This window comes from Aquarana catesbeiana, linkage group LG11 (genome assembly GCF_042186555.1).
Source record: "Aquarana catesbeiana isolate 2022-GZ linkage group LG11, ASM4218655v1, whole genome shotgun sequence".
NCBI lineage: Eukaryota > Metazoa > Chordata > Amphibia > Anura > Ranidae > Aquarana > Aquarana catesbeiana.
In genome coordinates, this window is record NC_133334.1 from 31808857 (window position 1) to 31824101 (window position 15245).

Sequence of the window (15245 nt, forward strand, 5' to 3'; positions counted from 1 at the left end):
CACAGACTGCAGAGGGAGCGGGGAGATCAGATTACACAGACTGCAGAGGGAGCGGGGAGATCAGATTACACAGACTGCAGAGGGAGCGGGGAGATCAGATTACACAGACTGCAGAGGGAGCGGGGAGATCAGATTACACAGTCTGCAGAGGGAGCGGGGAGATCAGATTACACAGTCTGCAGAGGGAGCAGGGAGATCAGATTACACAGTCTGCAGAGGGAGCACGGAGATCAGATTACACAGTCTGCAGAGGGAGCAGGGAGATCAGATTACACAGTCTGCAGAGGGAGCAGGGAGATCAGATTACACAGACTGCAGAGGGAGCAGGGAGATCAGATTACAGACTGCAAAGAAAGCAAGGAGGATCAAATTACAATCTGTTCTTCCTGCTTGCAGTCTGTGTAAGATGATCTCCTTGCTGCTTTTGCGGTCTTTGTAATCTTTTCTCCTTGCTGCCCGTGCAAAGACTGCAAAAGCAGCAGGGAGATCAAATTACACAGCTACAGAGGGAGCAGAAAGCAGAGAGAATAAAATCAAGCACACTGCAAAGGGAGCAGGGAGATCACATCACATTACACAGACTCCAGGGGGATCCAATCGCACAGACTCCAGGGGGATCCAATCGCACAGACTCCAGGGGGATCCAATCGCACAGACTCCAGGGGGATCCAATCGCACAGACTCCAGGGGGATCCAATCGCACAGACTCCAGGGGGATCCAATCGCACAGACTCCAGGGGGATCCAATCGCACAGACTCCAGGGGGATCCAATCGCACAGACTCCAGGGGGATCCAATCGCACAGACTCCAGGGGGATCCAATCGCACAGACTCCAGGGGGATCCAATCGCACAGACTCCAGGGGGATCCAATCGCACAGACTCCAGGGGGATCCAATCGCACAGACTCCAGGGGGATCCAATCGCACAGACTCCAGGGGGATCCAATCGCACAGACTCCAGGGGGATCCAATCGCACAGACTCCAGGGGGATCCAATCGCACAGACTCCAGGGGGATCCAATCGCACAGACTCCAGGGGGATCCAATCGCACAGACTCCAGGGGGATCCAATCGCACAGACTCCAGGGGGATCCAATCGCACAGACTCCAGGGGGATCCAATCGCACAGACTCCAGAGGGATCACATTACAGACTCCAGAAGGATCAGATTAAACAGACTCCAGAGGGATCAGATTAAACAGACTCCAGAGGGATCAGATTAAACAGACTCCAGAGGGATCAGATTAAACAGACTCCAGAGGGATCAGATTAAACAGACTCCAGAGGGATCAGATTAAACAGACTCCAGAGGGATCAGATTAAACAGACTCCAGAGGGATCAGATTAAACAGACTCCAGAGGGATCAGATTAAACAGACTCCAGAGGGATCAGATTAAACAGACTCCGGAGGGATCAGATTAAACAGACTCCGGAGGGATCAGATTAAACAGACTCCAGAGGGATCACATCACACAGACTCCAGGAGGGATCACATCACACAGACACACAAAGATTACACTAAAATTCTCCAACAAGCCAGAAAATCTCCCAGGGCCACAACCAGTACCTCTGACCACCGAAAGAAATACAGCTTTTATAAGTACCTGAATCTGTCTGTATATTGGATTGCTGCAATCCTCTAAGAGACCAGTAGAGGGAGCATCAGCACCAAGAGCCAGAGAGGCACCATGCTGCCAAACAGTGGAAGTCTGCTGATAGGAGGAATGAGCAGAGTGATGACCTCATTAGGCCCAGCCCTACCAGCAAGCTGGTGGGAGCGTGTCGGCCACCAAGCAGTTCAGTATGTAGAGCTGGTCAATGGCCTGACCCTGCAGGCAGGTAGAACTGCTTGGATCGCAAGATTGGCTGAGCAGAATTACAAAAGACTTTTGTAGATATGGCCGCTTAGCGGTTTGCCTGGAGTTAAGCGTTAATTAGCAAATGAAAAAAAAAAGAAATTACCTTTGCAGAATTCAAACAAAATCAAACTGAGCTAATGAGAAGAAGACGCGTTAGAGAGTGCGTAGAGGAGGAGTGCGGAGCGTTTGGATATAATCAGAGATAGATTGCACTCAGCCATGGAGGTAATTGATTTGGTAATGTCATTACTGATGGAAAAATTCACAATTAATCATCTCATTTGCTGAAGAATATATTAAAGGAAGCAATCATGACATAAAACACGGGGGGCTGTCACTGCCGATCTCCTTCCAGGAATACCAGGCAGCTGGCTGTCATACCGATCCAACGGCTTCCACACGTTCACCACCGACATGGACCAAGAAAAAGATGTTAGCGATTCATTGTTCTCTTATGACAGGTCGGCTTTAAAGCCCAACTGAACTTTACAAAGTCTTACAGTTAATTCCCTTTAGAAAGCAGCCACAGCCTCAGTAGAAAAGCACATCCCCTGCCAGTATGCTGCAAAGGAGGACCATTGCTCTCTGTCTGGAAGCAGTGGTCTCTCTGCAGTGGACTGACACACCATCTGCTGAGCCAAACCCAAGTGTCGGGAAAAGGCCACCTAGAGCCCAGGGCAACCATGCAAAACTGCGTGTCCCCCTCCCCCAAGATATATGAGTATTATGAGTATTATAGGTCAGAAAAAATCCCCCCCCCCCCCAAAAAAAAAGTGAGCAAAAATCTGCATGCTTACCCCAAAGCATAAATTCTTGCTCCGCCTAGTACAAATCTGCTCCCCCCTCTTCCAGCACACATCTTTATCCCCCAAATCCACCCACCACAAATGCCCCCTCCCCCAAAAAATAAAAAAAAGAAATCACCCCTCCCAGCACAAATCCTTTACCCATAAAATTTCCCCTCTGAGTGCACATCATCTCCCCCTACTCCAAATTCCCCCCCACCTATCCCCCTTGCACAAATCTCTTCCCTATCCCCCAAAATCGCCCCATCACAAATGCGAGCGCCCCCCCCCCCAAAAAAAATACCCCTCCTCCCAACCCAAATCCCTCTAAATCAATACTCTTAGCTCACTTATCCTTCAGATCTCCCCTCCTAAAACAATACTAACCCCCTGCCGCAAACTCAAACTATCTCATTGCGGCGCCCCCCTACCTCACATGGTACTGCAGTGCCTAGAGCAGCCAGCCCTCATGCCCACCCCTTTTCCCAGTCAAACCTAAAGCTCCTGAATAGTCAGTTTGCTCTCTCTCTGTGCCATGAACCTACACCCTACGCGTTTTGTCGTGACGTCATTATGACGAAAGGCATAGGGGCTTGGCTTCATGGCAGAGAGAGCGCGCAAGCTGACAATACAGGCTTACATTGAGAGATCCAATCTATTCTCAAACCCATAGCTCTGCAAGCAGAAAAATCTCAAGCTTCTTACCAAATTGGGGAGACCTAGCTCTGATTCAGAAGTGGGCGTTTCGGACCTCTGCAGAGAGATTGCTGCTTCCAGAGAACAAATGTCCTTCTCTGCAGCATGCTGGCCAGGGACAGACTTTTCTAATCAGGTTGTGGCTGCTTTCTAAAGTGGTTAGCACTTCTGCCTTGCAGCACTTTCAGTTCCTGGTACAAATCCCGGTCAGGACACTTATCTGCATGGAGTTTGCATGTTGTCCCTGTGCTTGCATGGGGCTTATACCGGTTATGCGGGTTTCCTCTCACACTACAATGATGTGCTCATAGGTTATTGGCTCCAGACTGAATTTTCTGTAACATGCGTATGCATGCGAAATGGGACCCTTAGATTGTAAACAGGGAATGATCTGAATGCAAAATATGCAGAAAGACTGAAAAACGTTGGCGCTATTTAAATACCTGCAATTAGATATGTGCAGAACAAAAAAAAATGTGTTTTGTTTCAATTCGTTTTTGAAAAAAATTTGCATTGGTAAATTCGTTTAATTTGTTTTTGTAATTAGTCTTGTTTTGTTAATTTGTTTCCAAAATCAATTTTAAATTTTCCGAATTAGGTCAAATTTAATTCAGTTCGACTGAATTTCGGAAAATTGGAATCAGCATTCGAATTCCAATTTACTCTATTCGAAACTCGATTTTCAGAAGACTTTTATATTCTAGTAGATTCTATTCTTTTCTAATCTTCAGATTTATTCTATTTAAAATTTGATTTCACAAGACTGTTCTATACCATTTTATTCTATTATCTTATCTAAAACTTTGTTTTATTCTTTTTTATTTTGTTCTGTTCTTTTATTTTCAATTCCAGTCTGTCCTGTTTTACTCTATTCTATTCCTTTATTTTCTACTCCATTTTATTCTATTCTGGTTTTCAAATTCAATTTAGTTTTTGAATTAAATTTGTTTAAATTCGTTACTACTGTAATTCAGAAATTCGGATAAACTTGAATAACAAAAAATGCGTCCGAATTTGATTTGGAACAAAGTGAGCCACACATGTCTACCTGCAATAATTAAATGCATCAGGAATGTAATTAACCAGCTCAAACTAAAACTTAATTTGAAGTTTAAAAGTAATCTTTGATGTAAATTTCACATTTTCACATATTTTCTGGTACCCTTGTTCCTTGATTGTATTTACATATCGGTGTTCAGAGTCTCCCTCTAGTGGCCATCTGCATATCACTGCAATCAATGCAGCCTCCCGGATCAGCAGCTGCAGAGATCAAATCTCAGCCACACAGCATGCACTTTATTCAGTCAGTCAGATTTAACTGGTAGGTTTAAGCCTCGTACACATGATGAGAATATCGGGCGATCGTCTTTTTTTTTTTTTGCACGCTAAATGAAAAGGAAAAGGTTACTACAGTTCAGAAGATTCTCCTAGGGCGGAATACAACTTTGGAAGCGAAGTATTGTATTGTAAAGTATTTGTTTTTGGTCACTTGATTTTTTTTTTTTTCCCGTCAAATACTGTACTGATTAAAACGAAAATCGTTTGTTCTGGTATCGCAAGAAAAAAAGTGAGTGGGGGATGTGAGATGCTGACGCCACCGCCCCCCCCCCCCCCAAAAAAAAAAAATTGGAGCACCAGCCGCCACTGCTGTGTACCAATGATCAGATTATCGGATGGTCGCTTCGAAAGCAGTATTTTTTGTCTGATTTTCTCATTGTAAGTATCCGGCATTTGAAAGAAAGGAACAGCAAAAGCTGCATTAAACCCAAAAGCAAACATATTATATCTCAGCTTGCCATTTCTTACATGTGGTGGCTGCATTAGTTTTATTTTTTTAGGCTATCTTCTGTTTTCATCCGGTGACCCAACCAGCAAGTCTGTTTTTCAAAAGCTCAAGCTCTCCCGCAGAATGCATCAGTTTACAAAGATGAGACAAACCACTTAACAAAGACAGGGGGGTGTATAAAATGATCCGCTTTTATTAATATATGCAAAACCTTTATCCTAAAAGGACTGCTTGCCATAACCGATTATAAAATTAAAGGCAAACTCCAGCTCACACTTTTTATAATCGGTTACGGCAAACAGTCCTTTTAGGATAAAGGTTTTGCATAGAATAATAAAAGCCGATCATTTTATACACCCCCCCTGTCAGTGTCAAGTGGTTTGTCTCATCCATGTAAACTGATGCATTCTGCGGAAGAGCTTGAGCTTTTGAAAAACAGACTTGCTTGCTGGCTCACTGGATGAAAACAGAGGATAGAAAGCCTAAAAAATAAAAGAAATGCAGCCACCACATGTAAGAATTGGCAAGCTGAGATATAATATGTTCGCTTTTGTGTTTAATGCAGCTTTTGCTGTTCCTTTCTTTCAAATGCCTGATACTCAATAATGAGAAAATCAGACTAGCAGATTTAAAAAAAACTCCAGCTCACACTTTTTATAGTGTATTTAAATCTGCTAGTACATTTAAACACTACTTTTCTCTAGGTCAGTGGTTCTCAACTCCAGTCCTCAGGACCCACTAACAGGCCAGGTTTGCAAGATAACTGAAATACATCACAGGTGATATCATTTGCTGCTCAGTGATTGCAGTATTCTAGTCTGCATCTCCCCAAGGTAATACATAAAACCTGGCCTGTTAGTGGGTCCTGAGGACAGGAGTAAAGAAAAAACTGCTCTAGGCTGACAATGCTGCTGTGCCTCCGGTGCTCTTTCATCCAGAGTTGTATCTGATTAATACAGGAGGTGTGTTAGTGACCAGATCACCAGATGAAAACAGAGGGGGGGGGGGAAGACTAAAATAAGAAAACAAATGCAGCCACCACATCTAATGAATGGTAAGCTGTCTGGTTTTGGGTTTAATACTGCTTTAATAAAACTCCCATGCTGTAAGGACCAACAATTATCACTGTTCATCTGAAATTGCTGTAGAAAAAGAGAACCTTATAAAAAGGATAAATGTTATTTTATTCCGGCCGCTGTTCTCCTTTTCTCAGATTTAGGGAAGTATCGGCACCCCGGGCAGGGATGAAGTATGGAAACGTGTTTTGTTTGATGCTCATAAGTGACGCATTAATGCTGAACTTCAAGAGTTTTTTGTAAATATATTCCTTAGTAGTCACAAAGGATGTAAATCCACTTTTGATGCACCAAATGCCTTTGCAATCCCAGCACAGTGTTGGTGTCACTGCTACTTAGCCTGTGCAGAGAGCAGAGCCATGGGAGGGACCCAGCAGGCTCCACCCACTACAGGCTGCCTATAGAAAACTACAGGAGGGGGCGGAGACAAGACCAGTCACCCTGCACAAGGAGAGAGAGCAGCAGTGAGCGGTCTTTATTACAGAGGGAAAGTCTCACACTGGATTACTGCACAGATCTGGAAGAAATACACACAAAGCACACCGAGATTCAAGAAGAATACACATACCTAGGATTAAAATCACTCCTATATTCAAATATTAACTCAAACCCGAGCTCTAGGCTAACTCCCTAAATTCAGTCAGGGATGTTCTCTCTACTAAACTTCTTATTTGGTTTATGATTGAAAGGAATAGTAAAAACACCTCTGTAGAGTTTCTCATTTCCAGATCCTCGATATCATCAGGAGGGTGGAGGTAAGGTTGGTCAAGGGAGTCAATCATTTGGTCACGGTAATCCAAGTGTGGTCACATCATCCATCTTTTGTTCTAAACAGGCAGAGTGCCTAGGTCAGTGGCGGCTGGTGCGCCATTTTTTGGGGGCAGCGAACAAAAAATATCAGTCACCCCCACCCCCTGTCGGCAGGTCGGACCATCAGTCAAACCCCCCGTTCGGTCGGTCCGTCAGTCAAATCACACCCCCCCCCCCCCCCCCGTAGCTCGCCCAGCAGCCCCACACTTACCCCATCTAGGTTGTGGGCAGCTGCGGTGGATTCCCCCCTGCGTCTCCTCCTCGGCGGCCAATAGGCTCATTTCTCCTCTCGGCCAATAGGGTCTTTAAACCCGCTTCCTGATTGGCCAGTAGTAGACAATAGTATATATTCATTCACTATCGTTACACAACTGGGTGGGCTCAGGGCGCCCCGAGCTTATCCTTTTTTGAAGCCAAATTAGAGCCCCAGGCTCTAATAATGTGCTTCAAAAAAAAAAAAAGCTCCAATAAAATTCATACGTCCGGCGCTCTCTGCATGTAGATTAGGCACAGGGATTAGAGGGCGCCGCCGCTAATGGGGCCTAGATCATGCCCTGGTCATGGCACCTAGCCCCTCACTGCCCTGGACACGGCACACCGTGCATAGTCCGTCCCTGGACACGGCGCACCGGCCGTCCCTGGTCAAATTAGCGCACATACTTTCTTTTGGTTTTAAAAGTGGTCAAGAAGGAAGTCTTCCTTGGAGATACAATGGTCTACATGTGGTGAAGCTTACAGACCATCACAGGAGAAATAGTCAAGCAGTTCTTCTGGGTCTTTCAGAGATGAAGAAGTAGACGAGGTGATGCAGGAGTCATCTTCGAAGGTCATGAGATGAGAACTCTGCACCCACTGATTTTTGCCACAACACGGGGTATCAATGCCCCTCCCCCCCATCGGTAAAGTGGCAGGTATCAAGAGGAAGGCAACAGTGATCGAGGTGGGGAAATGCGTCAGTAACAGACTATATTTTTGCCACGTTCAGCTGCTCACTAGCTCCCTGTATATAATTTTTCTTAAAGAAAACTTGCCCAGACTTGGTGATAACATAAGCATTCCCACTATACCAAACAAAAGAACGGCACACATTCTATAGCACAAATACGCAGTTGGGGAGCAAAGCGGACATTCATACCCAGAGCAACCATTACACTGAAACTCGGCTCACTCTTTTTTTCTTTTTTTTTTTTTTTGAAGGGAGAAAATTGCCCAGACAAAAAAAAATAAATAAAAAGCCACCTTAGAGATAAAGATGAAGAAATGTATCATTAAAAAACAAGAATAAAAAAATAAAATAAAAAATTAAGTGGCTTGAGAGTGAAATAAAAAAAAAAAAAAAAAAGGGAGGAAAGAAAAAACAACAGTATCAAAGGAACATTACAAGCTATAAGACTGAGAGCAGCGGGAGAGGCTGTGAGAATGGAACACAATGCCGGCTCACAAGATTCTCTTATCTACCAAAACCTCAGAGGCAAACGGAACGCTGAATATCAAGCTTGTTATAAGCCGGCAAAAATTGAGGCTTAAAGTAGGTCGGCTGATAACATTCATGTCATTTTTTTAAAATTCGATTAGAGTTAAAATACCAAACAGGGCTTGGCTACGAGAAGGGAGAGAAGTTGACCAAAGTGGACCTGCCTTTGTGTCCCCCACCAGTTGCTCCTTCCTATTTGCAATCTGTAAAATACAGTTCCTCAGCAGGATGCCCCATGCCAAGGGAACGTTAAAGAGACTCCCTCACCTTGCTGATGTAAGGATGATGTTGCCGGCTGCGGAGGGGCATGCAGTTAAGCTGGAGGACAGGTAAAGTCAGTCCCCAGAGCCTTCTCCAGAGACCTGCCCTGCACGAGCAAGTTGACCATGACTCTTAATTTAGGTTCCTTTTTTACAGCTAGGTACACAGCGTTTGAATAGTATGCTACCAAAGGTACACCCATTTACTGAATGCAGAAAAACGCATCACTATCGTGGTGGAGCTTACAGAAGTATGCATCTGTAAAGTGGTGTTGAGGCATGCATCAGTGCAGTGGCAGCAAGGACAGGCATTGGTGAGTGAAGAGGGTGCATGTAGGAGAGGTGGTGAGAGCAGTGGAAGGAGGATGGTGGTCTGGTGCAGTGGTGAGAAAGGATGTGCAGCTGTGGTGTGGACAAAGGGAGCCAGCTGCGTTGGCGAGCGGACATGCAGGTGTGGTGCAGATGGAGGAGGAAGGGAAGGTCTGCTGCAGTGGTAGGAAAAGGTGTGGATGGAAGAAGGGGGTCAGTTGTGGTAGTGAGAGAGGTTGTGCAGGTGTGGTGCAGTTGGAGGGGCAGGGAAGGTCAGCTGCGGTGGCGACAGTGGGTGTGCATGTGTGGTGCGGGCAGAGGAGGATGGTGGTCTGCTGCAGTGGTAGAAAAGGGTGTGCAGGTGTGGTGTGGACAAAGGGGGCCAGCTGGGGTGGCGAGTGGACGTGCAAGTGTGGTGCAGATGGATCAGGAAGGAGGTCTGCTGCAGTGGTAGGAAAGGGTGTGCAGGTGTGGTGAGAAGAAGGGGGTCAGCTGCGGTGGTGAGAGTGAGTGTGCAAGTGTGGTGCAGATTGAGCAGGAAAGGAGGTCTGCTGCAGTGGTAAGAAAGGGTGCGCAGGTGTGGATGGAAGAAGAAGGGGGTCAGCTGTGGTAGTGAGAGTGGGTGTGCAGGTGTGGTGCAGATGGAGGGGGAAAGGGGTCAACTGCAGGGGTTGGTGTGCACGTGTGGTGAGGGTGGAGGAGAATGGGGTTCAGCTGCAGTGGGGAGAGTGTAGGAGGTAAGGAGTAAAAGGTACAGCAATGGAGAGGTTTCAGGCATTGTGATGAGAGGAGTAGTGCAGACTCAGTGGGGACAGAAGGTGGTGGGGGGTGGACAGAAGGTGGGGGGTGGGGAGGGTGCTGGGGCATGCATCGTCGCAATGGCAGCGATCTCAAAGCCGGGAGCCCAAAACCTGGGAAACAAGAACATAAAAGCCGATGGAAATGATCCAACCACGCCATCCACCCAGAACCGATGTACATGGTACGAACGGCTGAACTTTTAATTCAAGGGCTTGACATACAGTGGTGGGAAATGCAGAAGTCTGACCCGACTTCATACAAAACTCTTCAGTGACTTCTCACAGCCCGGCTGAGCAACTGTTAGAACCTCCAGTGATTCCAGTCTCATCATATCAATACACTTACCATGACAGCAACTCCTGTGAACATTAAAGCGGAGAGGAACTGCCATACTCTGAAAGGAAAAAAAAAAAAAAAAAAAGAGACCACAAGTTAGATCACAGCTTTCCACCAGCTGATTAAAAAAATATTAAGATATTTGCAAAATGCAAGAAATACAGGCTCATGTAAAAGAGAACAGGCCTTTAAAAAAAAAAAAAAAAACACATACTGTATATTAATATATCCCAGGACAACAAACATAAGCCGTTAGTTCTTGCATCTCTGTGCTCTAAAAGCTATCATCCCAGGACACCACGGGTAAATATTACATTGTTTACATGAACCCTGTCTGCATCTGCAATGCAATGCAACTGCAGACGAGGACTGGGAACAAATAAAAAGCATGAGTTCCACTTCTCTGTTTTTGATTCAATGCCTTTAGCTCCAGTAGCTGAAAATGATCTCTATAATGCACTGCACTCATGTAATCACCGGAGACCACAGACTGCTGGGAAGCAGACACTCTTTGAATTGCTTGCAGAAGGGACCAAAACTACCCCGTTTCCCCGAAAATAAGACCTAGCGTGATCGTCAGTGATGGCTGCAATATTAGCCATACCCCCCAAATAAGCCCTACCCTGTTTCCCAGAAAATAAGCCCTACCCTAATAAGGCCTACAAGGACTTTAACTAGGGCTTATTTGGGGGGTAGGGTTTATATTGCAGCCATCACCGACAATCACGCTAGATCTTATTTTCGGGGAAACAGGGTACGTTTTTTTAAGGGGGGGGGGTTAGTTATAAATGTGGAAGAAATCAGTGTCATCCAAGTAACCTTACCAACAAGTGTAGACGTGTATCCAAAAACCTTTTTTTCTTTGTCCTTTGCATAGATAATTTATGAAAAACTTTCCCTTAAAAAAGGCCTGTTATGATCAAAAACAATGTATTGGCTAAAAACCATCAATACATTCTCTGTGCAAACCCTCTATTCAGAAAATGACTTGATTAATGATTGCCATTACCACTGATATGTGCTTCACACATCAAATCTATATAAAAAACAAGTGCAGTGCAATCTATTCTACCATGCATAAAAATCAATCCATAGTGATGCTTAAGGCGCCTTTCACACGGACGGCTATTCTGCAGTTAAAAGCATGTTTTTTTTCCTGTGAAATTCAAGACTCCAGGCACTGCGATCAGCTGCATTTGCACAGTGCGATTAGCTGCGGTTGCGTTTAGCTGCGGTTTGCCATTTCCATGGCAACCCGACAGGGTAGCGACTCGCACTGTTTGGTATGAATCTTGAGGGGGAACTCCACGCCAAATTTTAAATACAAAGCCGGCATGGATTCCCCCTTCAAGAGCATACCAGGCCCTTCGGTCTGTTATGGATGTTAAGGGGAACCCCTACGCCGAAAAAACGGCGTGGGGTCCCCCCCAAAATCCATACCAGACCCTTATCCGAGCACGCGGCCCGGTCGGTCAGGAAATGGAGAGGGGACGGGCGAGCGCCCCCCCCCCTCCTGAGCTGTACCAGGCCGCATGCCCTTGTCCTCATCAACATGGGGACAAGGTGCTATGGGGTGGGGGGGCCACAGGGCACCCCCTCCCCCAAAGCACCCACCCCCCATGTTGATGACGACAAGGGCCTCCTCCCGACAACCCTGGCCGTTGGTTGTCAGGGTCTGCGGGCAGAGGGCTTATCGGAATCCAGGAGCCCCCTTTAAGGGGGCCCCCAGATCCCGGCCCCCCACCCTATGTGAATGAGTACGGGTACATGGTACCCCTACCCATTCACCTAGTGAAAAAAAGTGTCAATAAAAAACAAACACACTACACAGGTTTTTAAAGTAATTTATTAGACAGCTACGGGGGTCTTCTTCCGGCTTCCGGGTCCTCTTCTGACTTCGGGGGTCTTCTTCCGACTTCGGGGGTCTCTCGGTTCTTCTCCGCGCTCTCCGGGTCTTCTGCCAGGCTCCTCCGCTATCTTTTGCTCTTTTGCTAGCGGAGGAGCCCGGTCTGTTGCCTTCTGCCTTCTTCCCTCTTCTTCCGATGTTGACACGACGCTCTCTCCGGCTGGAATGCACTCTGGGCGCTCCGCTCTGACTTATATAGGCAGTGACCCCGCCCCCTTATGCCATCACAGTTCCTGGGCATGCTGGGACTGTGACGTTTTAGGGGGCGTGGTCACCGGGTGATGTTGACCACGCCCCCTAAAACGTCACAGTCCGAGCATGCCCAGGGACTGTGATGGCATAAGGGGGCGGGGTCACCGCCTATAAAGTCAGAGCGGAGCGCCCAGAGTGCATTCCAGCCGGAGAGAGCGTCGTGTCAACATCGGAAGAAGAGAAGAGAGAAGAAGGCAGAAGGCAACAGACCGGACTCCTCCGCTAGCAAATGAGTGGCAAAAGAGCAGAAGATAGCGGAGGAGCCCGGCAGAAGACCCGGAGAGCGCGGAGAAGAACCAAGAGACCTCCGAAGTCGGAAGAAGACCCCCGAAGCCGGAAGACCCCCGAAGCCGGAAGACCCCCAAAGCCGGAAGACCCCCAAAGCCGGAAGACCCCCAAAGCCGGAAGAAGACCCCCAAAGCCGGAAGAAGACCCCCAAAGCTGTCTAATAAATTACTTTAAAAACCTGTGTAGTGTGTTTTTTTATTGACACTTTTTCACTAGGTGAATGGGTAGGGGTACCATGTACCCCATACTCATTCACATAGGGTGGGGGGCCAGGATCTGGGGGCCCCTTATTAAAGGGGGCTCCCGGATTCCGATAAGCCCTCCGCCCGCAGACCCCGACAACCAACGGCCAGGGTTGTCGGGAAGAGGCCCTTGTCCTCATCAACGTGGGGACAAGGTGCTTTGGGGTGGGGGGGGGCCGCATGGCCCCTCTCCCCAAAGCACCCACGCCCCATGTTGAGGGCATGCGGCCTGGTATGGCTCAGGAGGGGGGGGCGCTCGCCTGTCCCCACCCCCTTTCCTGACCGACCGGGCTACGTGTTCAGATAAGGGTCTGGTATGGATTTGGGGGGGACCCCACGCCGTTTTTTTCGGCGTTGGGGTTCCTCTTAAAATCCATACCAGACCGAAGGGCCTGGTATGCCCCTGGGGGGAACCCACACCATTTTTTTTTATTTAAAATTTGGCGTGGAGTTCCCCCTCAAGATTCATACCAAACAGTGCCGGGCATTGGCAGGGATCCGAGTCGGATCCCCGTGCTTGTCGCTCATTGGGAAAGGAAAAATAATTTTTCCTTTCCCGATGAGCAGCTTGGCGCTGTTATCCGCAGCTGACACAGTGCACTGCGGTTATGTGCGGATAGCTGCGCTAAATCGCTCCTGGACGCAGTCAATTCTATTTTTTCTATCCACACAGAACCGCATGTATCTAAATCGCGGCTAAACGCAGTGTGTGAATGGGGCCATAGGAAAGCATTGTGTGCTTTTAGCTGCGGTAGAAAATGAGAAAATCCGCAGCTAAAAGCACCATTCTATCCGTCCGTGTGAAAGGGGCCTAATAGTGTTTACATAAAACAACACTATAAAAAACTGTGATAATATAGAATTTTGCTGATTAGTCTTCTGTATCCTCCACTTCTGCATTCACAGTGCACTTATTTTGTGAATGGTTTTCTTTATGCTTCTTGGATTAAAGACATTTTTAAAGATGAAGCAATTTGATGTTTTTCCTAATGATCTTTTTTTAAAGGCTGTATTTATTCCGACTTAAGGCCGTGGACATGATCAGAAAACCTGGAAGAGTGGGCCTCTAGCCCAGGTGTCTCCAGACTTTCTAAACAAAAGGGTCAGTTTACTGCATTTCAAAATTTAGGGGGGCCGGATTGTGGCCGTCATTGGCGTCAGTGGGGGGAATGGTGCCCCGTCATTGGCGTCAGTGGGGGGAATGGTGCCCCGTCATTGGCATCAGTGGCAGGAATGGTGCCCCGTCATTGGCATCAATGGCAGGAATGGTGCCCCGTCATTGGTATCAATGGCAGGAATGGTGCCCCGTCATTGGCATCAGTGGGAGGAATGGAGCCCCGTCATTGGTATCAGTGGGAGGAATGGAGCCCCGTCATTGGTATCAGTGGGAGGAATGGAGCCCCGTCATTGGTGTCAGTGGGAGGAATGGTGCCCCATTGTCGGTGTCAGTGGCAGGAACTATGCCACACTGTTGCTGACAGTGGGAGGAACAATGCCCAAGGACCGGATAAGAGCAAGCAAAGGGTCGCATCCGGCCCCCAGGCCGCAGTTTGGAGACCACTGCTCTAGCTGATCCACATCTCCAACAGTTGCTTTCTTATGTTCTTGAGCGGAGAAGCCACTTTAGATGTTGTACCAATTTCAATTGAAGAGAAAGTGGAGGTGGATGAGACATCTGGAGAAAATATTACCAAGGCCCCCGGAATAGGGAAAAGCGCATAGTGACCCATTTAATTCATAGGTTGGTGGATCCAGGTGAGCACATTGAGTCAACGGTGGTGAAACTCACTTGGGTGGCAATACACAAATGGAAGTAGAAAATCTCATTTGAATACACAGAGGGGTTTTCTGAACCATTTGACCACAAGGAATATAGGAAATCAATAGTCAGGAGGACCTTCAACCCCTGTAATGTTGCCTTGACAGCCTCAGCTCTGTTGCTGTGTGCAGGGAGGGGGGGGGTGTCCCTTCCAATCAGAGTGTAATTTTAGCTCCACACCCCCTTTTTTCTGAACTCTCAGACAAGCTTATACATTCTGGACTTTGAATGGATGGAGAGAATAGAAGACTGCAGATAAACAAGTACAACTAATATAAGGAGGGTTTGTTTCATCTCTGCATCACCTTAGGATAGTCCCTTTACTGGGTGTATGTAATATCTAAATGGGGTAAAGAAAGGGAGGGGGCTGGAGCCAGGTGCAAATAACTTGTTTTTTGGGAGGAAAATATGGTCTTAGCTGGACGAATACTTGTGACATTCATCCGATGACTTTGTGATCCATAGGAGGCCAAAGTGATAGCAAATCATCCAGGTGTGGCACATGTGTAAGAGGGGATTTCTAGCACTTTCCCCAGCCAATCAC

At 47.1% G+C, this 15245-nt stretch overlaps 1 protein-coding gene across 1 annotated transcript in view; it reads right to left on the reverse strand.

Annotated features, from left to right (window-relative positions):
• Positions 1-15245, reverse strand: part of TP53I11 (tumor protein p53 inducible protein 11) — a 98492-nt gene that overhangs the window by 18809 nt on the left and 64438 nt on the right. The window contains exon 4 of the mRNA XM_073604167.1: positions 10204-10252. Coding sequence (XP_073460268.1) covers positions 10204-10252 — 49 coding nt within the window. The remainder of the gene's footprint in view (positions 1-10203; positions 10253-15245) is intronic.